Source organism: Oncorhynchus tshawytscha, unplaced genomic scaffold, assembly GCF_018296145.1.
Source record: "Oncorhynchus tshawytscha isolate Ot180627B unplaced genomic scaffold, Otsh_v2.0 Un_scaffold_6196_pilon_pilon, whole genome shotgun sequence".
NCBI classification, from domain to species: Eukaryota; Metazoa; Chordata; class Actinopteri; order Salmoniformes; family Salmonidae; genus Oncorhynchus; species Oncorhynchus tshawytscha.
The window spans coordinates 49,361-75,482 of record NW_024609747.1 but is presented as its reverse complement, the minus strand read 5'-3'; the positions used below and the strand labels follow the sequence as shown (position 1 = coordinate 75,482).

Sequence of the window (26,122 nt, the reverse complement as noted above, 5' to 3'; positions counted from 1 at the left end):
CCTCTGGCTATAACTAATAAATACTAGCCCTGGATTAACTCTCTGGCTCTAATTAATAAAAACTAGCCCTGGATTAACTCTCTGGCTCTAACTAACAAGTACTATCCCTGGATTGACTCTTTGTCTCTAACTAACAAGTACTAGCCCTGGATTAACTCTCTACCTCTACCTAAGAAGTACTATCCCTGGATTAACTCTGTCTCTAACTAACAAGTACTATCCCTGGATTAACTCTGTGGCTCTAACTAACAAGTACTATCCCTGGATTAACTCTGTGGCTCTAACTAACAAGTACTATCCCTGGATTAACTCTCTAGCTCTAACTAACAAGTACTAGCCCTGGATTAACTCTGTCTCTAACTAACAAGTACTAGCCCTGGATTAACTCTGTGGTTCTAACTAACAATTACTAACCCTGGATTACCTCTGTCTCTAACTAACAAGTACTAGCCCAGGATTAACTCTGTGGATCTAACTAACAAGTACTAATCCTGGATTAACTCTGTGGTTCTAACTAACAAGTACTATCCCTGGATTAACTCTGTGGCTCTAACTAACAAGTACTAGCCCTGGATTAACTCTCTGCCTCTTAACTAAAAAGTACTAGCCCTGGATTAACTCTCTGTCTCTAACTAATAGATACTAGCCCTGGATTAACTCTGTGGTTCTAACTAACAAGTACTAGCCCTGGATTAACTCTGGCTCTAACTAACATGTACTAGCCCTGGATTAACTCTCTGTCTCTAACTAACAAGTACTAGCCCTCGATTAACTCTCTGGCTCTAACTAACAAGTACTAGCCCTGGATTAACTCTCTGGCTCTAACTAATAAATACTAGCCCTGGATTAACTCTCTGGCTATAACTAATAAGTACTAGCCCTGGATTAACTCTGTGGCTCTAACTAACAAGTACTATCCCTGGATTAACTCTCTGTCTCTAACTAACAAGTACTATCCCTGGATTAACTCTCTGTCTCTAACTAAAAAGTACTAGCCCTGGATTAACTCTCTATTTCTAACTAACAAGTACTATCCCTGGATGAACTCTGTGGCTCTAACTAACAAGTACTATCTAACTAACAAGTACTAGCCCTGGATTAACTCTCTGTCTCTTAACTAACAAGTACTAGCCCTGGATTAACTCTCTGGCTCTAACTAATAAATACTAGCCCTGGATTAACTCTGTGGCTCTAACTAATAAATACTAGCCCTGGATTAACTCTGTGGCTTTAACTAATAAATACTAGCACTGGATTAACTCTGTGGCTCTAACTAATAAATACTAGCCCTGGATTAACTCTCAAATGAATCTCTCCCCTACATTTAAATCACCATCAAGACTAATGGCGTGACTAAGGGGCTGACTGAGGGACTGATTCTGACCAGTCACTAGGTTACGTAAACCTAATGACAGTGACTACAGAGGTTTAATGACACAGTGACTACAGAGGTTTAATGACACTGACTACAGAGGCCTGATGACACAGTGACTACAGAGGCCTAATGACACAGTGACTACAGAGGTCTAATAACACAGTGACTACAGAGGTTTAATGACACTGACTACAGAGGCCTGATAACACAGTGACTACAGAGACCTAATGACACAGTGACTACAGAGGTCTAATGACACAGTGACTACAGAGGTTTAATGACACTGACTACAGAGGCCTGATGACACAGTGACGACAGAGGCCTAATGACATAGTGACTACAGAGGTTTAATGACACTGACTACAGAGGTCTAATGACACAGTGACTACAGAGGTCTAATGACACAGTGACTACAGAGGCCTAATGACACAGTGACTACAGAGGTCTACTGACACAGTGACTACAGAGGTCTAATGACACAGTGACTACAGAGGTTTAATGACACAGTGACTACAGAGGTCTAATGACACAGTGACTACAAAGGTCTAATAACACTGTCATTAGACCTCTGTAGTCACTGTGTCATTAGACCTCTGTAGTTAATGTGTCATTAGACAGAACCAGGCTACCAGCAGACTAGAACCAGGCTACCAGCAGGCTAGAACCAGGCTATCTCCAGACTAGAACCAGGCTACCATCAGACTAGAACCAGGCTACCAGCAGGCTAGAACCAGACTACCAGCAGGCTAGAACCAGGCTATTGCCAGACTAGAACCAGGCTACCGACAGACTAGAACCAGGCTACCAGCAGGCTAGAACCAGGCTACCGGCAGGCTAGAACCAGACTACCAGCAGGCTAGAACCAGGCTACTGCCAGGCTAGAATCAAGTTACCACCAGACTAGAACCAGGCTAACAGCATGCTAGAACCAGGCTACTACCAGGCTAGAACCAAGCTACCAGCAGGGTAGAACCATGCTACTAGCAGGCTAGAACCAGTCTACCGCCAGGCTGGAACCAGGCTACCAGCAGGCTAGAACCAGGTTACCACCAGACTAGAACCAGACTATCTGCAGACTAGAACCAGGCTACCAGCAGACTAGAACCAAGCTACCAGCAGGCTAGAACCAGGCTACCACCAGGCTAGAACCAAGCTACCAGCAGGCTAGAACCATGCTACCAGCAGGCTAGAACCAAGCTACCTGCAGGCTAGAACCAGGCTACCGCCAGATTAGAACTAGGCTACCTGCAGACTGGAACCAGGCTACCAGCAGACTAGAACCAAGCTACTGCCAGGCTAGAACCAGGCTACTACCAGGCTAGAACCAAGCTACCAGCAGGCTAGAACCATGCTACCAGCAGGCTAGAACCAGTCTACCGCCAGGCTGGAACCGGGATACCAGCAGGCTAGAACCAGGTTACCACCAGACTAGAACCAGGCTACCTGCAGGCTAAAACCAGGCTACCAGCAGACTAGAACCAAGCTACCAGCAGGCTAGAACCAGGCTACCACCAGGCTAGAACCAAGCTACCAGCAGGCTAGAACCATGCTACGGGCAGGCTAGAACCAAGCTACCTGCTGGCTAGAACCAGGCTACCGCCCGGCTAGAACCAGGCTGCCGGCAGACTAGAACCAGGTTACCAGCAGGCTAGAACCAGGCTACCGGCAGACTAGAACCAGGTTACCAGCAGGCTAGAACTAGCCTACCGCCCGGCTAGAACCAGGCTACCGGCAGACTAGAACCAGGTTACCAGCAGGCTAGAACTAGCCTACCGCCAGGCTAGACCCAGGCTACCGGCAGACTAGAACCAGGTTACCAGCAGGCTAGAACTAGCCTACCACCCAGCTAGAACCAGGCTACCGGCAGACTAGAACCAGGTTACCAGCAGGCTAGAACCAGGCTACCAGCAGGCTAGAACCAGGCTACCAGCAGGCTAGAACCAGGCTACCAGCAGGCTAGAACCAGGCTACAGCAACTTCCGGAAACATTGGAGGATACATTGTCAACATATATACAGCACCATAGTGTCATCAGAGAAACACATGAAGATTCAATAATGTTGTTTCAAATGCTTTTATTTCTATGTTTCAATCCAAAGTGATACAGAAAACCACATTGTTCTGTACTACAAAATATTTATTTGATCTAAATCTGATAAGGCAATAAGACATGAGAAGCCGTGAATTATTGTGAATAACACACGGCTGATGATTTGAATGGACAGGACACTGGATAATGTGTCAGATGTATTGTAGACATCTTCACCTTTACTCTCCTCCTCCTGTGACTTGATGTCTTCCTCTCAGCAGCCGTAGAGTCGGTTGATCCTCAGGATGTCAGTGGTGGACATCCCCTGTCTCTGGCCGATGGACACGTCAGGGTTGGGGATGGGGGTGATGGTGTCCATCCCGTTGATAGAGAAGGCTGTTTTTCCATAGTGCATGACAGAGCTGTAGTCATAGGGAGTGTTCAGGTTGTTGGTGTTTTGTTTATCGAAGTTATAGGCCATGTTAGAGTCGATGTTACTCCAGTTGATCCTGATGTACTGGTCACGGTCGCTCCTGGTTTGCTCGTGCTGGAATCCCAGAGCGTGGAGGGTCTCGTGCTGAATGATGCCGAGAAAGATGCAGCCAACGCTGTTAACAGAGACCCTCTGTTTCCCTCCAATTCTCCCGAGAGAAGAGTAGCAGCCGCTCAAACTCTCAAAGCTGATGTAGTCTTTCTGGTTGCCACGTGGCACAAAGCGAATGCAGGTCTTGCTGTGGAACCACTCGACGGCGTGCTCAATCTCCTTCATGTCGGAGGGAGTGAATCTGCTGTCTTCTATTGTGTAGGGCACTTCAATGTATCCGCTAGAGGCTTTGTTCCACAGGCAGCTGTTTCCTCCTTGCATGCACTGCATGGCGTTTCTGGTTCTTGGTACCACCAGGTCTCCCTCCATCAGCATCTCATCAGAGCCGTTATTAGCGGTCAGAATTCTCTCAGTGATGTCTACAGCCTCAAGGTGGTCTATCCACATGGCTGGTCCACTGTGGTCCATTTGGGCCTGAGAGAGGCCCAGTACCAGCAGCAGGATGGTGAGAGAGGGGCTTTGCTCCATCTTCAGTGTGTGGACAGATTCTGGATGGCTCCTTGGATCTGGCAGTGGACAGACTCTGGATGGCTCCTTGGATCTGGCAGTGGAGATACTCTAGATGTCTTGGTCTTTGAGATGCTTTGGAGAAGCTCCTTGGCACTGAGTCTTGATGTGTGATTCTGTCTGGTCAGTCCTGGGCTTTTATACAGACCTCTACAGGTGTTTCTGCAGGAGGATTAAGGGTTGGGGTCCATGTTGTTAGTTCTAAATAAACTTCTGAAGGGAGGACTCCATCTACAGTTTACACAAGGATTCATTTACTAGGCTGGAGTTCTTGTTTAAAACCACCATTAGGACTACTGGGCCGGCTCCAGGCATAAGCGACATGAGCGGTCGCCGACCCCAAAAATGTAAACATATAATTTTGGGGGGAAACTCAGTCAGGGTCTCAACCTACTGTTGACAGTTAAATTAGTAGAATACACAAGGTGCAAGTTTGAAATGTGGTTGTGCATCAGCTGTTTTTCACTTGTTATGTCAGTCACTGACCCTCAATCAGCCAGATAACAATGTTTAGATTTTATTAGTCCGTATCACTCAGATATCATTAACATGGCAAAATGTGTACAACTGCAGAAAACTGGCTTTAAAAATGCAACATTTTCTCAACTCCCCATGGCAAAATGTGTACAACTGCAGGGCATGTACTTTAACGTTCAAGAGAGGGGCCACAATATTTTTTTGATCCCTTGGTGGGGGGCCCCAAAAATGTTAGAACCGGGCCTGCAACACACACACACACACACACACACACACACACACAGGTCGGTTTCCAGCTGGTCCAGTCTCCAGCTCATCCATTAGGGCTATTCTGGGTGGGACTAGCTCACTGATGCACCTCTCTTAGCCATGTTGTCTTAAACAGTCCTCACTAAGGGTTAAAGCTGCTTTGTTTGCAGGAAACACCCCACCCTGTTCTCATAGTTTATAAAATAGCTATCCTATTACCCAAATATACTGTTGTATCTTCATTAAAGTTACATGTGATGAATGAAAAGCACATCCATTTGTCCATCCAGATGATGATAATAAAGTTGATGAGATCAGCCATATGTCCCCCAGTATGATGAGATCAGCCATATGTCCCCCAGTCAGGAGTATGATATGGAGATCAGCCATATGTCCCCCAGTATGATGAGATCAGCCATATGTCCCTCAGTCAGTAGTATGATGAGATCAGCCATATGTCCCTCAGTCAGTAGTATGATGAGATCAGCCATATGTCCCTCAGTCAGTAGTATGATGAGATCAGCCATATGTCCCCCAGTCAGTAGTATGATGAGATCAGCCATATGTCCCCCAGTCAGTAGTATGATGAGATCAGCCATATGTCCCCCAGTCAGTAGTATGATGAGATCAGCCATATGTCCCCAGTCAGTAGTATGATGAGATCAGCTGTATGTCCCAGTCAGTCAGTAGTATGATGAGATCAGCCATATGTCCCTCAGTTAGTAGTATGAGGAGATCAGCTGTATGTCCCTCAGTCAGTATGAGATAGTATGATGAGATCAGCCATATGTCCCCCAGTCAGTTAGTAGTATGATATGGAGATCAGCTGTATGTCCCCCAGTATGATGAGATCAGCCATATGTCCCTCAGTCAGTAGTATGATATGGAGATCAGCTGTATGTCCCCCAGTCAGTAGTATGATGAGATCAGCCATATGTCCCTCAGTCAGTAGTATGATGAGATCAGCCATATGTCCCTCAGTTAGTAGTATGATATGGAGATCAGCTGTATGTCCCTCAGTCAGTAGTATGATGAGATCAGCTGTATGTCCCCCAGTCAGTAGTATGAAGAGATCAGCCATATGTCCCCCAGTCAGTAGTATGATATGGAGATCAGACATATGTCCCTCAGTCAGTAGTATGATGAGATCAGCTGTATGTCCCTCAGTCAGTAGTATGATGAGATCAGCCATATGTCCGTCCCTCAGTCAGTAGTATGATGAGATCAGCCATATGTCCCTCAGTCAGTAGTATGATATGGAGATCAGCCGTATGTCCCCCAGCATGATGAGATCAGCTGTATGTCCCCCAGTATGATGAGATCAGCCATATGTCCCCAGTCAGTAGTATGATGAGATCAGCCATATGTCCCCCAGTCAGTAGTAAGATGGAGATCAGCCGTGTGTCCCCCAGTATGATGAGATCAGCCATATGTCCCCCAGTCAGTAGTATGATGAGATCAGCCATATGTCCCCCAGTCAGTAGTATGATGAGATCAGCCATATGTCCCCCAGTCAGTAGTATGATGAGATCAGCCATATGTCCCCCAGTCAGTAGTATGATGAGATCAGCTGTATGTCCCTCAGTCAGTAGTATGATGAGATCAGCCGTATGTCCCTCAGTTAGTAGTATGATGTGCAGATCAGCTGTATGTCCCTCAGTCAGTAGTGTGATGAGATCAGCCATATGTCCCCCAGTCAGTAGTATGATATGGAGATCAGCCATATGTCCCCCCCCAGTCAGTAGTATGATGAGATCAGCCATATGTCCCCCAGTCAGTAGTATGATGAGATCAGCTGTATGTCCCTCAGTTAGTAGTATGATGAGATCAGCCGTATGTCCCTCAAATCAAATCAAATTTGTATTTGTCACATACACATGGTTAGCAGATGTTAATGCGAGTGTAGATGCTTGTGCTTCTAGTTCCGACAATGCAGTAATAACCAACAAGTAATCTAACTAACAATTCCAAAACTACTGTCTTATACACAGTGTAAGGGGATAAAGAATATGTACATAAGGATATATGAATGAGTGATGGTACAGAGCAGCATAGGCAAGATACAGTAGATGGTATCGAGTACCATATGAGATGAGTATGTAAACAAAGTGGCATAGTTAAAGTGGCTAGTGATACATGTATTACATAAGGATGCAGTCGATGATATAGAGATATACATGCATATGAGATGAATAATGTAGGGTCCATTGTTTAAAGTGGCTAGTGATATATTTACATAATTTCCCAGTGGCTGGAGTTGAGTCAGTGTCAGTGTCAGAGCCACTCAATGTTAGTGGTGGCTGTTTAACAGTCTGATGGCCTTGAGATAGAAGCTGTTTTTCAGTCTCTCGGTCCAGGTTTGATGCACCTGTACTGACCTCGCCTTCTGGATGATAGCGGGGTGAACAGGCAGTGGCTCGGGTGGTTGATGTCCTTGATGATCTTTATGGCCTTCCTGTAACATCGGGTGGTGTAGGTGTCCTGGAGGGCAGGTAGTTTGCCCCCGGTGATGCGTTGTCCCTCACTACCCTCTGTTACGGTTGAGGGTGGAGTATGATACAGCCCGCCAGGATGCTCTCAGTGCATCTGTAGAAGTGTCCCTTCAGCCTCCTGAGGTAGTATGCTGTCTGTGTGAGTGGAGATGGTCTGTGAGCCAGGAACTTAAAACTGTCCCTCTCCACTACTGTTCCATCGATGTGGATAGGGGGGTGTTCCCTCTGCTGTTTCCTGAAGTCCACAATCATCTCCTTAGTTTTGTTGACGTTGAGTGTGAGGTTATTTTCCTGACACCACACTCCTCAGTCAGTAGTATGATGAGATCAGCCATATGTCCCTCAGTTAGTAGTATGATATGGAGATCAGCTGTATGACCCCCAGTATGATGAGATCAGCCATAGGTCCCTCAGTCAGTAGTATGATATGGAGATCAGCTGTATGTCCCCCAGTCAGTAGTATGATATGGAGATCAGCCATATGTCCCTCAGTCAGTAGTGTGATGAGATCAGCCATATGTCCCTCAGTTAGTAGTATGATGAGATCAGCCATATGTCCCTCAGTTAGTAGTATGATGAGATCAGCCATATGTCCCCAGTCAGTAGTATGATGAGATCAGCCATATGTCCCCCAGTCAGTAGTATGATGAGATCAGCTGTATGTCCCTCAGTCAGTAGTATGATGAGATCAGCCATATGTCCCCAGTTAGTAGTATGATGAGATCAGCTGTATGTCCCCAGTAGTAGTATGATGAGATCAGCCATATGTCCCCCAGTCAGTAGTATGATGAGATCAGCCATATGTCCCCCAGTCAGTAGTATGATGAGATCAGCCATATGTCCCTCAGTCAGTAGTATGATGAGATCAGCCATATGTCCCTCAGTCAGTAGTATGATATGGAGATCAGCCATATGTCCCTCAGTCAGTAGTATGATGAGATCAGCCGTATGTCCCCCAGTCAGTAGTATGAAGAGATCAGCCATATGTCCCCAGTCAGTAGTATGAGAGATCAGCTGTATGTCCCTCAGTCAGTAGTATGATGAGATCAGCCATATGTCCCCCAGTCAGTAGTATGATGAGATCAGCCATATGTCCCCCAGTCAGTAGTATGATGAGATCAGCCATATGTCCCTCAGTCAGTAGTATGATATGGAGATCAGCCGTATGTCCCCAGCATGATGAGATCAGCTGTATGTCCCCCAGTATGATGAGATCAGCCATATGTCCCCCAGTCAGTAGTATGATGAGATCAGCCATATGTCCCCCAGTCAGTAGTAAGATGGAGATCAGCCGTGTGTCCCCCAGTATGATGAGATCAGCCATATGTCCCCCAGTCAGTAGTATGATGAGATCAGCCATATGTCCCCCAGTCAGTAGTATGATGAGATCAGCCATATGTCCCCCAGTCAGTAGTATGATGAGATCAGCCATATGTCCCCCAGTCAGTAGTATGATGAGATCAGCCATATGTCCCTCAGTCAGTAGTATGATGAGATCAGCCATATGTCCCCCAGTCAGTAGTATGATGAGATCAGCTGTATGTCCCTCAGTCAGTAGTATGATGAGATCAGCCATATGTCCCCCAGTCAGTAGTATGATATGGAGATCAGCCATATGTCCCTCAGTCAGTAGTATGATATGGAGATCAGTCATATGTCCCTCAGTCAGTAGTATGATGAGATCAGCCATATGTCCCCCAGTCAGTAGTATGATGAGATCAGCCATATGTCCCCCAGTCAGTAGTATGATGAGATCAGCTGTATGTCCCTCAGTTAGTAGTATGATGAGATCAGCCGTATGTCCCTCAAATCAAATCAAATTTGTATTTGTCACATACACATGGTTAGCAGATGTTAATGCGAGTGTAGCGAAATGCTTGTGCTTCTAGTTCCGACAATGCAGTAATAACCAACAAGTAATCTAACTAACAATTCCAAAACTACTGTCTTATACACAGTGTAAGGGGATAAAGAATATGTACATAAGGATATATGAATGAGTGATGGTACAGAGCAGCATAGGCAAGATACAGTAGATGGTATCGAGTACAGTATATACATATGAGATGAGTATGTAAACAAAGTGGCATAGTTAAAGTGGCTAGTGATACATGTATTATAAGGATGCAGTCGATGATATAGAGTACAGTATATACAGTATGCATATGAGATGAATAATGTAGGGTAAGTAACATTATATAAGGTAGCATTGTTTAAAGTGGCGAGTGATATATTTACATAATTTCCCATCAATTCCCATTATTAAAGTGGCTGGAGTTGAGTCAGTGTCAGTGTCAGTGTTGGCAGCAGCCACTCAATGTTAGTGGTGGCTGTTTAACAGTCTGATGGCCTTGAGATAGAAGCTGTTTTTCAGTCTCTCGGTCCAAGGTTTGATGCACCTGTACTGACCTCGCCTTCTGGATGATAGCGGGGTGAACAGGCAGTGGCTCGGGTGGTTGATGTCCTTGATGATCTTTATGGCCTTCCTGTAACATCGGGTGGTGTAGGTGTCCTGGAGGGCAGGTAGTTTGCCCCCGGTGATGCGTTGTGCAGACCTCACTACCCTCTGGAGAGCCTTACGGTTGAGGGTGGAGCAGTTGCCGTACCAGGCGGTGATACAGCCCGCCAGGATGCTCTCAATTGTGCATCTGTAGAAGTTTGTGAGTGCTTTTGGTGACAAGCCGAATTTCTTCAGCCTCCTGAGGTTGAAGAGGCGCTGCTGCGCCTTCTTCACGATGCTGTCTGTGTGAGTGGACCAATTCAGATGGTCTGTGATGTGTATGCCGAGGAACTTAAAACTTGCTACCCTCTCCACTACTGTTCCATCGATGTGGATAGGGGGGTGTTCCCTCTGCTGTTTCCTGAAGTCCACAATCATCTCCTTAGTTTTGTTGACGTTGAGTGTGAGGTTATTTTCCTGACACCACACTCCTCAGTCAGTAGTATGATGAGATCAGCCATATGTCCCTCAGTTAGTAGTATGATATGGAGATCAGCTGTATGACCCCCAGTATGATGAGATCAGCCATATGTCCCCCAGTCAGTAGTATGATATGGAGATCAGCCATATGTCCCTCAGTCAGTAGTGTGATGAGATCAGCCATATGTCCCTCAGTTAGTAGTATGATGAGATCAGCCATATGTCCCTCAGTTAGTAGTATGATATGGAGATCAGCTGTATGACCCCCAGTATGATGAGATCAGCCATATGTCCCTCAGTCAGTAGTATGATATGGAGATCAGCCATATGTCCCTCAGTCAGTAGTATGATATGGAGATCGGCCGTATGTCCCTCAGTCAGTAGTATGAAGAGATCAGCCATATGTCCCCCAGCATGATGAGATCAGCTGTATGTCCCTCAGTCAGTAGTATGATGAGATCAGCCATATGTCCCCCAGTCAGTAGTATGATGAGATCAGCCATATGTCCCCCAGTCGGTAGTATGATGAGATCAGCTGTATGTCCCTCAGTCAGTAGTATGATGAGATCAGCCATATGTCCCTCAGTCAGTAGTATGATGAGATCAGCCATATGTCCCTCAGTTAGTAGTATGATATGGAGATCAGCTGTATGTCCCTCAGTCAGTAGTATGATGAGATCAGCTGTTTGTCCCCCAGTATGATGAGATCAGCCATATGTCCCTCAGTCAGTAGTATGATATGGAGATCAGCTGTATGTCCCCCAGTCAGTAGTATGATATGGAGATCAGCCATATGTCCCCCAGTCAGTAGAATGATGAGATCAGCCATATGTCCCTCAGTCAGTAGTATGATGAGATCAGCCATATGTCACTCAGTTAGTAGTATGATATGGAGATCAGCCATATGTCCCCCAGTCAGTAGAATGATGAGATCAGCCATATGTCCCCCAGTCAGTAGTATGATGAGATCAGCCATATGTCCCCCAGTCAGTAGTATGATGAGATCAGCCATATGTCCCCCAGTCAGTAGTATGATGAGATCAGCCATATGTCCCCCAGTCAGTAGTATGATGAGATCAGCCATATATCCCTCAGTTACAGGTATGATGAGATCAGCCATATGTCCCTCAGTTAGTAGTATGATATGGAGATCAGCTGTATGTCCCTCAGTCAGTAGTATGATGAGATCAGCCATATGTCCCCCAGTATGATGAGATCAGCCATATGTCCCCCAGTATGATGAGATCAGCCATATGTCCCTCAGTTAGTAGTATGATATGAAGATCAGCTGTATGTCCCCCAGTATGATGAGATCAGCCATATGTCCCTCAGTCAGTAGTATGATATGGAGATCAGCTGTATGTCCCCCAGTCAGTAGTATGATGAGATCAGCCATATGTCCCCCAGTCAGTAGTATGATGAGATCAGCCATATGTCCCCAGTCAGTAGTATGATATGGAGATCAGCTGTATGTCCCCCAGTCAGTAGTATGATGAGATCAGCCATATGTCCCCCAGTCAGTAGTATGATGAGATCAGCCATATGTCCCCCAGTCAGTAGTATGATGGAGATCAGCTGTATGTCCCTCAATTCTGATCTTAAAACCTTACTTTGACGTTGAAATGATCTTCTCTACTCAGAGTCTAGACTTGACGTAAGTGATTTGCCTGCTGGTTATGTAATGGCTATTCTTTTCCCCTACAGTTTAAGGTCAGACCATTTCTTTCCCCTACAGTTTAAGGTCAGACCATTTCTTTCCCCTACAGTTTAAGGTCAGACCATTTCTTTCCCTTTCAGTTTAAGGTCAGACCATTTCTTTCCCCTTGTATGACAATACGGTGTCCTACAGCTAGCCCATCCCCCATGTATTACAATACTGTGTCCTACAGCTAGCCACTAACCACTGCTACCCAGCCTCTCTCTGTCCTGTACCCAGCCTGTACCCACTGCTACCCAGCCTCTCTCTGTCCTGTACCCAGCCTGTACCCACTGCTACCCAGCCTCTCTCTGTCCTGTACCCAGCCTGTACCCACTGCTACCCAGTCTCTCTCTGTCCTGTACTCAGCCTGTACCCACTGCTACCCAGCCTCTCTCTGTCCTGTACCCAGCCTGTACCCACTGCTACCCAGCCTCTCTTTGTCCTGTACCCAGCCTGTACCCACTGCTACCCAGCCTCTCTCTGTCCTGTACCCAGCCTGTACCCACTGCTACCCAGCCTCTCTCTGTCCTGTACCCAGCCTGTACCCACTGCTACCCAGCCTCTCTTTGTCCTGTACCCAGCCTGTACCCACTGCTACCCAGCCTCTCTCTGTCCTGTACCCAGCCTGTACCCACTGCTACCCAGCCTCTCTCTGTCCTGTACCCAGCCTGTACCCACTGCTACCCAGCCTCTCTCTGTCCTGTACCCAGCCTGTACCCACTGCTACCCAGCCTCTCTCTGTCCTGTACCCAGCCTGTACCCACTGCTACCCAGCCTCTCTCTGTCCTGTACCCAGCCTGTACCCACTGCTACCCTGCCTATCTCTGTCCTGTACCCAGCCTGTACCCACTGCTACCCTGCCTATCTCTGTCCTGTACCCAGCCGTATCCCTGACTGTATCCATGACATAAACCGAGCCTGCCTCAAAGGCCCTGTTCAAAGCTCATGTGTTTGTGAGGAGAGAAGAACCCGACACCATTCTGTATACTTCCGGCCCTTCTTTGGACACTGTGTTAACAACCCTCCGGGCAAGCTTCAATGCCATACAACTCTCCTTCCGTGGCCTCCAATTGCTCTTAAATACAAGTTAAACTAAATGCATGCTCTTCAACCGATCGCTACCTGCACCTACCCGCCTGTCCAACATCACTACTCTGGACGGCTCTGACTTAGAATACGTGGACAACTACAAATACTTAGGTGTCTGGTTAGACTGTAAACTCTCTTTCCAGACCCATATCAAACATCTCCAATCCAAAGTTAAATCTAGAATTGGCTTCCTATTTCGCAACAAAGCATCCTTCACTCATGCTGCCAAACATACCCTTGTAAAACTGACCATCCTACCAATCCTCGACTTTGGCGATGTCATTTACAAAATAGCCTCCAATACCCTACTCAACAAATTGGATGCAGTCTATCACAGTGCAATCCGTTTTGTCACCAAAGCCCCATATACTACCCACCATTGCGACCTGTACGCTCTCGTTGGCTGGCCCTCGCTTCATACTCGTAGCCAAACCCACTGGCTCCATGTCATCTACAAGACCCTGCTAGGCAAAGTCCCCCCTTATCTCAGCTCGCTGGTCACCATAGCATCTCCCACCTGTAGCACACGCTCCAGCAGGTATATCTCTCTAGTCACCCCCAAAACCAATTCTTTCTTTGGCCGCCTCTCCTTCCAGTTCTCTGCTGCCAATGACTGGAACGAACTACAAAAATCTCTGAAACTGGAAACACTTATCTCCCTCACTAGCTTTAAGCACCAACTGTCAGAGCAGCTCACAGATTACTGCACCTGTACATAGCCCACCTATAATTTAGCCCAAACAACTACCTCTTTCCCAACTGTATTTAATTTTAATTTATTTATTTATTTTGCTCCTTTGCACCCCATTATTTTTATTTCTACGTTGCACATTCTTCCATTGCAAAACTACCATTCCAGTGTTTTACTTGCTATATTGTATTTACTTTGCCACCATGGCCTTTTTTGCCTTTACCTCCCTTCTCACCTCATTTGCTCACATTGTATATAGACTTGTTTATACTGTATTATTGACTGTATGTTTGTTTTACTCCATGTGTAACTCTGTGTCGTTGTATCTGTCGAACTGCTTTGCTTTATCTTGGCCAGGTCGCAATTGTAAATGAGAACTTGTTCTCAACTTGCCTACCTGGTTAAATAAAGGTAAATAAAAAAAAAAAAGAAGAAGTGAGGGTCAGGGGACAGCTGGAACTGGAAGGTTCTGTCAGCTGGAACTGGAAGGTTCTGTCAGCTGGAACTGGAAGGTTCTGTCAGCTGGAACTGGAAGGTTCTGTCAGCTGGAACTGGAAGGTTCTGTCAGCTGGAACTGGAAGGTTCTGTCAGCTGGAACTGGAAGGTTCTGTCAGCTGTACCTGGAAGGTTCTGTCAGCTGGAACTGGAAGGTTCTGTCAGCTGGAACTAGAAGGTTCTGTCAGCTGGAACTGGAAGGTTCTGTCAGCTGGAACTGGAAGGTTCTGTCAGCTGTACCTGGAAGGTTCTGTCAGCTGTACCTGGAAGGTTCTGTCAGCTGGAACTGGAAGGTTCTGTCTGCTGGAACTGGAAGGTTCTGTCAGCTGGAACTGGAAGGTTCTGTCTGCTGGAACTGGAAGGTTCTTTCTGCTGGAACTGGAAGGTTCTGTCAGCTGTACCTGGAAGGTTCTGTCAGCTGTACCTGGAAGGTTCTGTCAGCTGGAACTGGAAGGTTCTGTCAGCTGGAACTGGAAGGTTCTGTCAGCTGGAACTGGAAGGTATAAAATACAGTATATACATCTGGGATGAGTAGTGCAAGATGTGTAAACATCATTATTAAAGTGGGGTTAATAAAGTGACTAGTGATCCATCGGTTAGAGTGGCCAATGATTTTATCAGGAGATGTTCTCTAAGGTTCTCCCTGGCCCTCTCATCTTGATGCTGAGCTGTCAGGGATCTGATGACAACAGGACCTGAAGGATAACTAACTGTAAGTTGTGATGATGTGCTGTCAGGGATCTGATGACAACAGGGTCCTGGTCAGAAAGATATGCAGGGTAGTGGCAACGTGTTAAGGGTCCTGGTCAGAGAGATATGCAGGGTAGTGGCAACGTGTTAAGGGTCCTGGTCAGAGAGATATGCAGGGTAGTGGCAACGTGTTAAGGGTCCTGGTCAGAGAGATATGTGCAGTGTACTGCCGCCCTCTTGTGGCTTAGAACTGAAAATATTTATATTTCTTAAAATAACTAACTTTTAAAGATGCTATGTAGAAATCACTCTGCCATTTCCTGGTTGCTAAAATTCTAATAGTTCATCTATTTTCAGTTCATGTGACAAAACAAGCAGGCCTAGTGTAGAGAATCACTGTACCATCTAAATCGCTGTGATATTCTCCAGAACCAAGAATGTTGTATTTTCATCTGTTTGAAGCTGGTGTCCAAAACCACAAGTAAAAGATACAATAACTACACTTCAGAACAGGCAGCATAGAAATAGCGCACATAGAACAGATCTACCGCTTCTTAGACTTGCTTTCAATGCGAATGACGGATCTATAACTCCCAGTTCTGTGCATTTGGCCGGGTTGCTCCTAAAAGTGACATATTGCAGCATACAGTCGTCCAATTGTATAAAAAGAGGGAAGGTATATTTTTCTGACTTCACTGGAAAGTTATTTAAGGTTACATTTGCCTTCGTATAAATCTGTCTAAACATGTCCTTACCAATGAGAAGTGTCTTTTTGACGTTGTGGATGTTAGTATTAAAGTGTCCTGTCTGTGTTTCTCTTTAGGTATAGTATTTTCCACGCTGGTGTTTGGCCCAGCCTGTGGCTTCATATTAGGATCCCTCTGCACCAAAGTCTATGTGGACGCTGTCTTCATCGACACAAGTCAGTACCTGTTACCTAGTAATATGTCCAGAGTTGGTGTCAATTCTACATCAATTCCACTCAATTCCAAAAGGAGACCAAATTCCAAATGTTCCCAATTGAAAAAGTGTTGAATAGAATTGGAATAGGAATTTCAGTGTACTCCCTAATATTGACTGGAATTGAAATGGAATTGATCCCAACCCTGTCCATGTCTTTAATACAGTAATGTGGCAGTGTACTGCGATGTCTTGATCATTTGAAGTATATGGAAGTGATCCCTGTGTCAAAACATGTTTAACACACATGCAAGCATAGCCTACTGGGTATCTCTCCCATTCAGACAACAATATGGTACAATATACACTACAACTTCTGGCTGCATTCTCCACCATATGTAGCACTGTGTCTCTCTTTTCCTTGGTTTCTACTGCTGTGTGACAAAAACAGTGTTATATTTCTTCCCCCTGGAGTCTCTGCTGTGTATATATATAATCTTTGTTCCCCCTGGAGTCTCTACTGTGTATATATATAATCTTTGTTCCCTCTGGAGTCTCTACTGTGTATATATATAATCTTTGTTCCCCCTGGAGTCTCTACTGTGTGTATATATAATCTTTGTTCCCCCTGGAGTCTCTACCGTGTGTATATATAATCTTTGTTCCCCCTGGAGTCTCCTGTGTATATATATAATCTTTGTTCCCCCTGGAGTCTCCTGTGTATATATATAATCTGTGTTCCCTCTGGAGTCTCTACTGTGTATATATATAATCTTTGTTCCCCCTGGAGTCTCTACTGTGTATATATATAATCTCTATATATGATCTTTGTTCCCCCTGGAGTCTCTACTGTGTATATATATAATCTTTGTTCCCTCTGGAGTCTCTGCTGTATATATATATAATCTTTGTTTCCCCTGGAGTCTCCTGGTGTAGGGTTTGATCATAGCCTGAAGGTAGGGAGGGACAGTTCCTCTGGCTGTTCTGTAGGTAAACACCATGGTCTGGTAGTGGATGGGTTGGTGTAGGGTTTGATCATAGCCTGAAGGTAGGGAGGGACAGTTCCTCTTGCTGTTCTGTAGGTAAACACCATGGTCTGGTAGTGGATGGGTTGGTGTAGGGTTTGACCAGAGCCTGAAGGTAGGGAGGGACAGTTCCTCTGGCTGTTCTGTAGGTAAACACCATGGTCTGGTAGTGGATGGGTTGGTGTAGGGTTTGATCATAGCCTGAAGGTAGGGAGGGACAGTTCCTCTGGCTGTTCTGTAGGTAAACACCATGGTCTGGTAGTGGATGGGTTGGTGTAGGGTTTGATCATAGCCTGAAGGTAGGGAGGGACAGTTCCTCTGGCTGTTCTGTAGGTAAACACCATGGTCTGGTAGTGGATGGGTTGGTGTAGGGTTTGATCATAGCCTGAAGGTAGGGAGGGACAGTTCCTCTGGCTGTTCTGTAGGTAAACACCATGGTCTGGTAGTGGATGGGTTGGTGTAGGGTTTGATCATAGCATAGCCTGAAGGTAGTGGATGGGTTGGTGTACAGTTCCTCTGGCTGTTCTGTAGGTAAGCACCATGGTCTGGTAGTGGATGGGTTGGTGTAGGGTTTGATCATAGCCTGAAGGTAGGGAGGGACAGTTCCTCTGGCTGTTCTGTAGGTAAACACCATGGTCTGGTAGTGGATGGGTTGGTGTAGGGTTTGATCATAGCCTGAAGGTAGGGAGGGACAGTTCCTCTGGCTGTTCTGTAGGTAAGCACCATGGTCTGGTAGTGGATGGGTTGGTGTAGGGTTTGACCAGAGCCGGGACAGTTCCTCTGGCTGTTCTGTAGGTAAACACCATGGTCTGGTAGTGGATGGGTTGGTGTAGGGTTTGATCATAGCCTGAAGGTAGGGAGGGACAGTTCCTCTGGCTGTTCTGTAGGTAAACACCATGGTCTGGTAGTGGATGGGTTGGTGTAGGGTTTGATCATAGCCTGAAGGTAGGGAGGGACAGTTCCTCTGGCTGTTCTGTACAGGTCTGGTAGTGGATGGGTTGGTGTAGGGTTTGATCATAGCCTGAAGGTAGGGAGGGACAGTTCCTGGCTGTTCTGTAGGTAAACACCATGGTCTGGTAGTGGATGGGTGGTGTATGATCATAGCCTAAAGGTAGGGAGGGACAGTTCCTCTGGCTGTTCTGTAGGTAAACACCATGGTCTGGTAGTGGATGGGTTGGTGTAGGGTTTGATCATAGCCTGAAGGTAGGGAGGGACAGTTCCTCTGGCTGTTCTGTAGGTAAACACCATGGTCTGGTAGTGGATGGGTTGGTGTAGGGTTTGATCATAGCCTGAAGGTAGGGAGGGACAGTTCCTCTGGCTGTTCTGTAGGTAAACACCATGGTCTGGTAGTGGATGGGTTGGTGTAGGGTTTGATCATAGCCTGAAGGTAGGGAGGGACAGTTCCTCTGGCTGTTCTGTAGGTAAACACCATGGTCTGGTAGTGGATGGGTTGGTGTAGGGTTTGATCATAGCCTGAAGGTAGGGAGGGACAGTTCCTCTGGCTGTTCTGTAGGTAAGCACCATGGTCTGGTAGTGGATGCGAGCGTCAACTGGAATTCTGGATAAGTTGCAGGGGTTTGATAGCAAAAGCGAGCAGCCCAGCCAACAGCGAGTTGCAGTAGTCCAGAAGGGAGATGACAAGTTCCTGGATTAGGACCTGCGCCACTTCCTGTGTGAGGGGGGGTCGTACTCTACGGATGTTGTACAGCATGAATCTGCAGGAGTCACTGCTTTGATGTTTGCAGAGAATGAGAAGGTGTTGTCCAGGGTCACGCCAAGGCTCTTTGCACTCTGGGAGGGTGACAGTGTGGAGTTGTCAACCATGATGGAGAGGTCTTTGAGTGGACAGGCCTTCTCTGTGATGAAGAGCAGCTCTGTCTTGTCAAGGTTGAGCTTGAGGTGGTGGGCCGACATCCAAGCTGAGATATCTGCCAGGCACGCAGAGATGCGTGTTGCCACCTGGGTGTCAGAAGGGGGAAGGAGAAAAGTAGTTGAGTGTCCTAACCCTTCATAGCAGTGATATGAGCTGAGTGACTTGGTCTATAGAGAGGAGAGGTCCATCCTCATAGCAGTGATAGGAGAGACCATGTGAGGATATGACAGAGCTGAGTGACTTGGTCTATAGAGAGAAGCGGAGAGGTCCATCCTCATAGCAGTGATAGGAGAGACCATGTGAGGATATGACAGAGCTGAGTGACTTGGTCTATAGAGAGAAGCGGAGAGGTCCATCCTCATAGCAGTGATAGGAGAGACCATGTGAGGATATGACCAGTGACTTGGTCTATAGAGAGGGCCTAGAACCGAGCCCTGGGGGACACTAGTAGTGAGAGTACGTGGTACAGACATAGATCCTCTCCACGTCACCTGGTAGGAATGTAGAGAGGATCCACGTCACCTGGTAGGAGCGTAGAGAGGATCCACGTCACCTGGTAGGAGCGTAGAGAGGATCCACGTCACCTGGTAGGAGCGTAGAGAGGAACCACGTCACCTGGTAGGAACGTAGAGAGGATCCACGTCACCTGCTAGGAACTTAGAGAGGATCCACGTCACCTGGTAGGAGCGTAGAGTGGATCCACATCACCTGGTAGGAGCGTAGAGTGGATCCACATCACCTGGTAGGAACGTAGAGAGGATCCACGTCACCTGCTAGGAACTTAGAGAGGATCCACGACACCTGGTAGGATCGTAGAGATGATCCACGTCACCTGGTAGGAGCGTAGAGTGGATCCACATCACCTGGTAGGAGCGTAGAGAAGTTCCACGTCACCTGGTAGGAGCGTAGAGAGGATCCACGTCACCTGGTAGGAGCGTAGAGAGGATCCACGTCACCTGGTAGGAGCGTAGAGAGGTTCCACGTCACCTGGTAGGAGCATAGAGCGGATCCACGTCACCTGGTAGGAGCGTAGAGAAGATCCACGTCAACTGGTAGGAATGTAGAGAGGATCCACGTCACCTGGTAGGAACTTAGAGAGGATCCACGTCACCTGGTAGGAGCGTAGAGAGGATCCACGTCACCTGGTAGGAGCGTAGAGAGGATCCACGTCACCTGGTAGGAGCGTAGAGAGGATCCACGTCACCTGGTAGAAGCGTAGAGAGGATCCACGTCACCTGGTAGGAGCGTAGAGAGGATCCACGTCACCTGGTAGAAGCGTAGAGAGGATCCACGTCACCTGGTAGGAGCGTAGAGAGGATCCACGTCACCTGGTAGGAGCGTAGAGAGGATCCACGTCACCTGGTAGGAGCGTAGAGAGGAACCACGTCACCTGGTAGGAGCGTAGAGAGGATCCACATCACCTGGTAGAAGCGTAGAGAGGATCCACGTCACCTGGTAGGAACGTAGAGAGGATCCACGTCACCTGGTAGGAACGTAGAGAGGATCCACGTCTGCCCCACTTACCGGAAAATAACGAATGCAGGTCTGTAGTTTTATAGGAAGAAGGAATGCAGGTCTGTAGTTTTATAGGAAGAAGGAATGCAGGTCTGTAGTTTTATAGGAAGAAGGAATGCAGGTCTGTAGTTTTATAGGAAGAAGGAATGCAGGTCTGTAGTTTTATAGGAAGAAGGAATGCAGGTCTGTAGTTTTATAGGAAGAAGGAATGCAGGTCTGTAGTTTTATAGGAAGAAGGAATGCAGGTCTGTAGTTTTATAGGAAGAAGGAATGCAGGTCTGTAGTTTGTTTGTTTGTTTTTGTAGTTTGTAGTCTGTTTAGTTGTTGAGTGTTGGTTTCTTGAGGAGGGGGGTGACTCAGGACATTTTGAAGTCAGAGGGGATTCAGCCAGTGTTCCCCCTGGTATCCCTACTGTGTTATATGTGTTCCCCCTGGTATCCCTACTGTGTTTTATGTCTCCCCCCCCTGGTATCCCTACTGTGTTATATGTTCCCCCTGGTATCTCTACTGTGTTATATGTTCCCCCTGGTATCCCTACTGTGTTTTATGTCTCCCCCTGGTATCCCTACTGTGTTTTATGTCTCCCCCCCTGGTATCCTGACTGTGTTATATTAACCTGGTATCCCTACTGTGTTATATGTGTTTAACCTGGTATCCTGACTGTGTTATATTAACCTGGTATCCTGACTGTGTTATATTAACCTGGTATCCTGACTGTGTTATATGTTCCCCCCTGGTATCCCTACTATGTTATATGTGTTCCCCTGGTATCTCTACTGTGTTATATGTTCCCCCTGGTATCCCTACTGTGTTTATGTCTCCCCCTGGTATCCCTACTGTGTTATATGTTCCCCCTGGTATCCCTACTGTGTTATATGTTCCCCCTGGTATCCCTACTGTGTTATATGTGTTTAACCTGGTATCCTGACTGTGTTATATTAACCTGGTATCCTGACTGTGTTATATGTTCCCCCTGGTATCCCTACTGTGTTTTATGTCCCCCTGGTATCCTGACCGTGTTATATGTGTTTAACCTGGTATCCTGACTGTGTTATATTAACCTGGTATCCTGACTGTGTTATATTAACCTGGTATCCTGACTGTGTTATATTAACCTGGTATCCTGACTGTGTTATATGTTCCCCCTGGTATCCCTACTATGTTATATGTGTTCCCCTGGTATCCCTACTGTGTTATGTCCCCCCTGGTATCCTGACTGTGTTATATGCCCCCCTCCTGGTATCCCTACTGTGTTATATTAACCTGGTATCCTGACTGTGTTATATGCCCCCCCTGGTATCCCTACTGTGTTATATTAACCTGGTATCCCTACTGTGTTATATGCCCCCTGGTATCCCTACTGTGTTATATTAACCTGGTATCCCTACTGTGTTATATGTGTTCCCCCTGCTATCCCTACTGTGTTATATGTGTTCCCCTGGTATCCTGACTGTGTTATATGCCCCCCTGGTATCCTGACTGTGTTATACCCCCCTGGTATCCCTACTGTGTTATATTAACCTGGTATCCTGACTGTGTTATATGCCCCCCTGGTATCTTGACTGTGTTATAACCCCCCTGGTATCCCTACTGTGTTATATTAACCTGGTATCCTGACTGTGTTATATGTGTTTAACCTGGTATCCTGACTGTGTTATATTAACCTGGTATCCTGACTGTGTTATATTAACCTGGTATCCTGACTGTGTTATATGTGTTTAACCTGGTATCCTGACTGTGTTATATTAACCTGGTATCCTGACTGTGTTATATGTGTTTAACCTGGTATCCTGACTGTGTTATATGTGTTTAACTTGGTGTTTTCTACCTGTGTTGCTAGGTAAGCTGGACATCGGCCCTGACGACCCCAGGTGGATTGGTGCGTGGTGGGGTGGCTTCTTGCTCTGCGGTGCCTTACTCTTCATCTCCTCCCTCTTCATGTTCGGCTTCCCCCAGTCCCTGAATGAGCAGGATGTGGACAGTGGGGGGGAGAGTGAACAGGCCATGTTGCCCCCCTCCCTGTCCAGGGATTACGAGGGGAACAAGCCCACTAATGGGGTGATCCATGGCTTCCAGGCCAATAGTGGACTGACCTGCTGCGAGCACATGAGAGGTGAGATCTACTGTCATAGAATAATATGGTAATGTCAGCGATGTTGGTCAGGGGAGAGGTCTGCTTCTCTGTTTATTAACAGACTGGTGTTAATGGATATGGTACACATGTCAAATACATACAAGATATTATGTTGTGATGTACACAGTTTCAATCACCCCCCCACCCCTTTGCAGTCATCCCCAAGGTGACCAAGCACCTCCTGTCCAACCCTGTGTTTACCTGCATCTCGCTGGCTGCGTGTATGGAGATCGCTGTGGTTGCAGGCTTCGCCACCTTCCTAGGGAAGTACATGGAACAGCAGTTCAACCTCACCACTTCCTCAGCCAATCAGCTGCTAGGTGAAAATGCTAATCACTACATCCAAACCAGAGCATAATAAAACACTGGACTTCTATAGTGGTTTTCAATGACCCTGTGGCCTTTCCTTTCTTCATTCACAGTGTTTGTTATTGGCCCCTTCTCACACACACTCCTCTCTGTCCTCTGTCTCTCCCTAACCCTGGTCCTAACACTGTCCTCTATCTCTCCCTAACCCTGGTCCTAACACTGTCCTCTGTCTCTCCCTAACCCTGGTCCTAACACTGTCCTCTGTCTCTCCCTAACCCTGGTCCTAACACTGTCCTCTGTCTCTCCCTAACCCCTGGTCCTAACACTGTCCTCTGTCTCTCCCTAACCCTGGTCCTAACACTGTCCTCTGTCTCTCCCTAACCCTGGTCCTAACACTGTCCTCTATCCTTCCAACCATAACCCCTGTCCTCTGTCTCTCCCTAACCCTGGTCCTAACACTGTCCTCTGTCTCTCCCTAACCCTGGTCCTAACACTGTCCTCTATCCTTCCAACCATAACCCCTGTCCTCTCCCTCCCTTCCTCCATAGGTATGACAGCCATTCCGTGTGCGTGTCTGGGTATCTTCCTGGGTGGTCTCTTGGTGAAGAAGTTAGACCTGTCAGCGTTAGGGGCCATCCGTATGGCCATGGGGGTCAACCTCGTCTCCACCGCCTGTTATGTCTCCTTCCTCTTCCTCGGCTGTGACACCGGCCCTGTCGCCGGGGTGACTGTTGCCTACGGCAATGCGTGAGTAGCCTACCGTATCACTGTTAGCGCGTTCAACAGTGTTACCAAGTTGTTCCTCACCTTCAACTACAGGACATCTAATAACATTTTATTGGCCACATGTGCAGAATACAAAAGGTGTAGATTTACAGTGAAATGCTTACTTACGAGCCCATTCCCAACAGTGCAGTTAAAAATGAAGACAAATATTTTCTAAATATAAAAGGAAAACAATTTTAAAAATAACGAGGCGATGTAAAGGAAGTACCAGGTAATAACATGGTTATATACAGGGAGTACCAGGTAATAACATGGTTATATACAGGGAGTACCAGGTAATAACATGGTTATATACAGGAAGTACCAGGTAATAACATGGCTATATACAGGAAGTACCAGGTAATAACATGGCTATATACAGGAAGTACCAGGTAATAACATGGCTATATACAGGGAGTACCAGGTAATAACGAGGCGATGTAAAGGAAGTACCAGGTAATAATATGGCTTGGGTGGCTGGCTCCCGTACCGCTTAGCAGAGAGAACAGTCTATATGGTTTGGGTGGCTGGCTCCGGTACCGCTTGCCGTGCGATAGCATTGATAACAGTCTATATGACTTGGGTGGCTGGCTCCGGTACCGCTTAGCAGAGAGAACAGTCTATATGGTTTGGGTGGCTGGCTCCGGTACCGCTTAGCAGAGAGAACAGTCTATATGGCTTGGGTGGCTGGCTCCCGTACCGCTTAGCAGAGAGAACAGTCTATATGGCTTGGGTGGCTGGCTCCGGTACCGCTTGCCGTGCGATAGCATTGATAACAGTCTATATGACTTGGGTGGCTGGCTCCGGTACCGCTTAGCAGAGAGAACAGTCTATATGGTTTGGGTGGCTGGCTCCGGTACCGCTTGCCGTGCGATAGCATTGATAACAGTCTATATAGCTTGGGTGGCTGGCTCCGGTACCGCTTGCCGTGCGGTAGCATTGATAACAGTCTATATGGTTTGGGTGGCTGGCTCCGGTACCGCTTGCCGTGCGGTAGCATTGATAACAGTCTATATGACTTGGGTGGCTGGCTCCGGTACCGCTTAGCATAGAGAACAGTCTATATGTCTTGGGTAGCTGGCTCCGGTACCGCTTAGCAGAGAGAACAGTCTATATGGCTTGGGTAGCTGGCTCCGGTACCGCTTAGCAGAGAGAACAGTCTAAATGGCTTGGGTAGCTGGCTCCAGTACCGCTTAGCAAAGAGAACAGTCTATATGGCTTGGGTGGCTGGCTCCGGTACCGCTTGCCGTGCGGTAGCAGAGAAAACAGTCTATATGGCTTGGGTTGCTGGAGTCCTTGACCATTTTTCGGGCCTTTCTCTGACACCATCTTGTCTAGAGGTCCTGAATGGCAGGGAGTTAGGCCCCAGTGAAGTATTGGACACTACCCTGAGTTGCACCTAGTGGTAAGATGCCGAGCAGTTGCTATACCAGGCGGTAATGCAGCCAGTCAAAATGCTCTCAATGGTGCAGCTGTATAACTTTTTGAGGGTCTGAGGGCCCATGCCACATCTTTTCAGCCTCCTGTGGGGGAAGAGGCATTGACGTGCCCTCTTTCACGACTGCGTTGGTGTGTTTGGACATTGATAGGTCCTTAGTGATGTGGAACCCAAGGAACTTGATGCTCTAGGCCCGCTCCACTACAGCCCCGTCGATGTGAATGGGGACATGTTCGGCCCTCCTTTTCCTGTAGTAGATGACAGAAAGTGTAGCCTCTATAGATGACAGAAAGTGTAGCCTCTATAGATGACAGAAAGTGTAGCCTCTATAGATGCTAGTGTAGACTCTATAGATGACAGAAAGTGTAGCCTCTATAGATGACAGAAAGTGTAGCCTCTATAGATGACAGAAAGTGTAGCCTCTATAGATGACAGAAAGTGTAGCCTCTATAGATGACAGAAAGTGTAGCCTCTATAGATGACAGAAAGTGTAGCCTCTATAGATGACAGAAAGTGTAGCCTCTATAGATGCTAGTGTAGACTCTATAGATGAAAGTGTATTCTCTATAGATGATAGTGTTGCCTCTATAGATGCTAGTGTAGACTCTATAGATGACAGAAAGTGTAGCCTCTATAGATGAAAGTGTAGCCTCTATAGATGATAGTGTAGCCTCTATAGATGATAGTGTAGCCTCTATAGATGATAGTGTAGCCTCTATAGATGCTAGTGTAGACTCTATAGATGAAAGTGTATTCTCTATAGATGATAGTGTTGCCTCTATAGATGATAGTGTATTCTCTATAGATGATAGTGTAGCCTCTATAGACGATAGTGTAGCCTCTATA

General features: G+C 46.8%; 2 protein-coding genes across 2 annotated transcripts in view; one reads left to right on the top strand and one right to left on the bottom strand.

The window, feature by feature from the left end:
- Nucleotides 1–26,122, top strand: part of slco3a1b (solute carrier organic anion transporter family member 3A1b) — a 44,919-nt gene that overhangs the window by 8,223 nt on the left and 10,574 nt on the right. The window contains exons 3-6 of the mRNA XM_042317526.1: nt 16,141–16,239; nt 22,471–22,743; nt 22,920–23,084; nt 23,622–23,820. Coding sequence (XP_042173460.1) covers nt 16,141–16,239; nt 22,471–22,743; nt 22,920–23,084; nt 23,622–23,820 — 736 coding nt within the window. The remainder of the gene's footprint in view (nt 1–16,140; nt 16,240–22,470; nt 22,744–22,919; nt 23,085–23,621; nt 23,821–26,122) is intronic.
- LOC112238694 (hatching enzyme 1.2-like) lies at nt 3,679–4,476 on the bottom strand. The gene has a single exon (XM_024407229.1). The coding sequence runs from the start codon at nt 4,474–4,476 to the stop codon at nt 3,679–3,681; it is 798 nt and encodes a 265-aa protein (XP_024262997.1).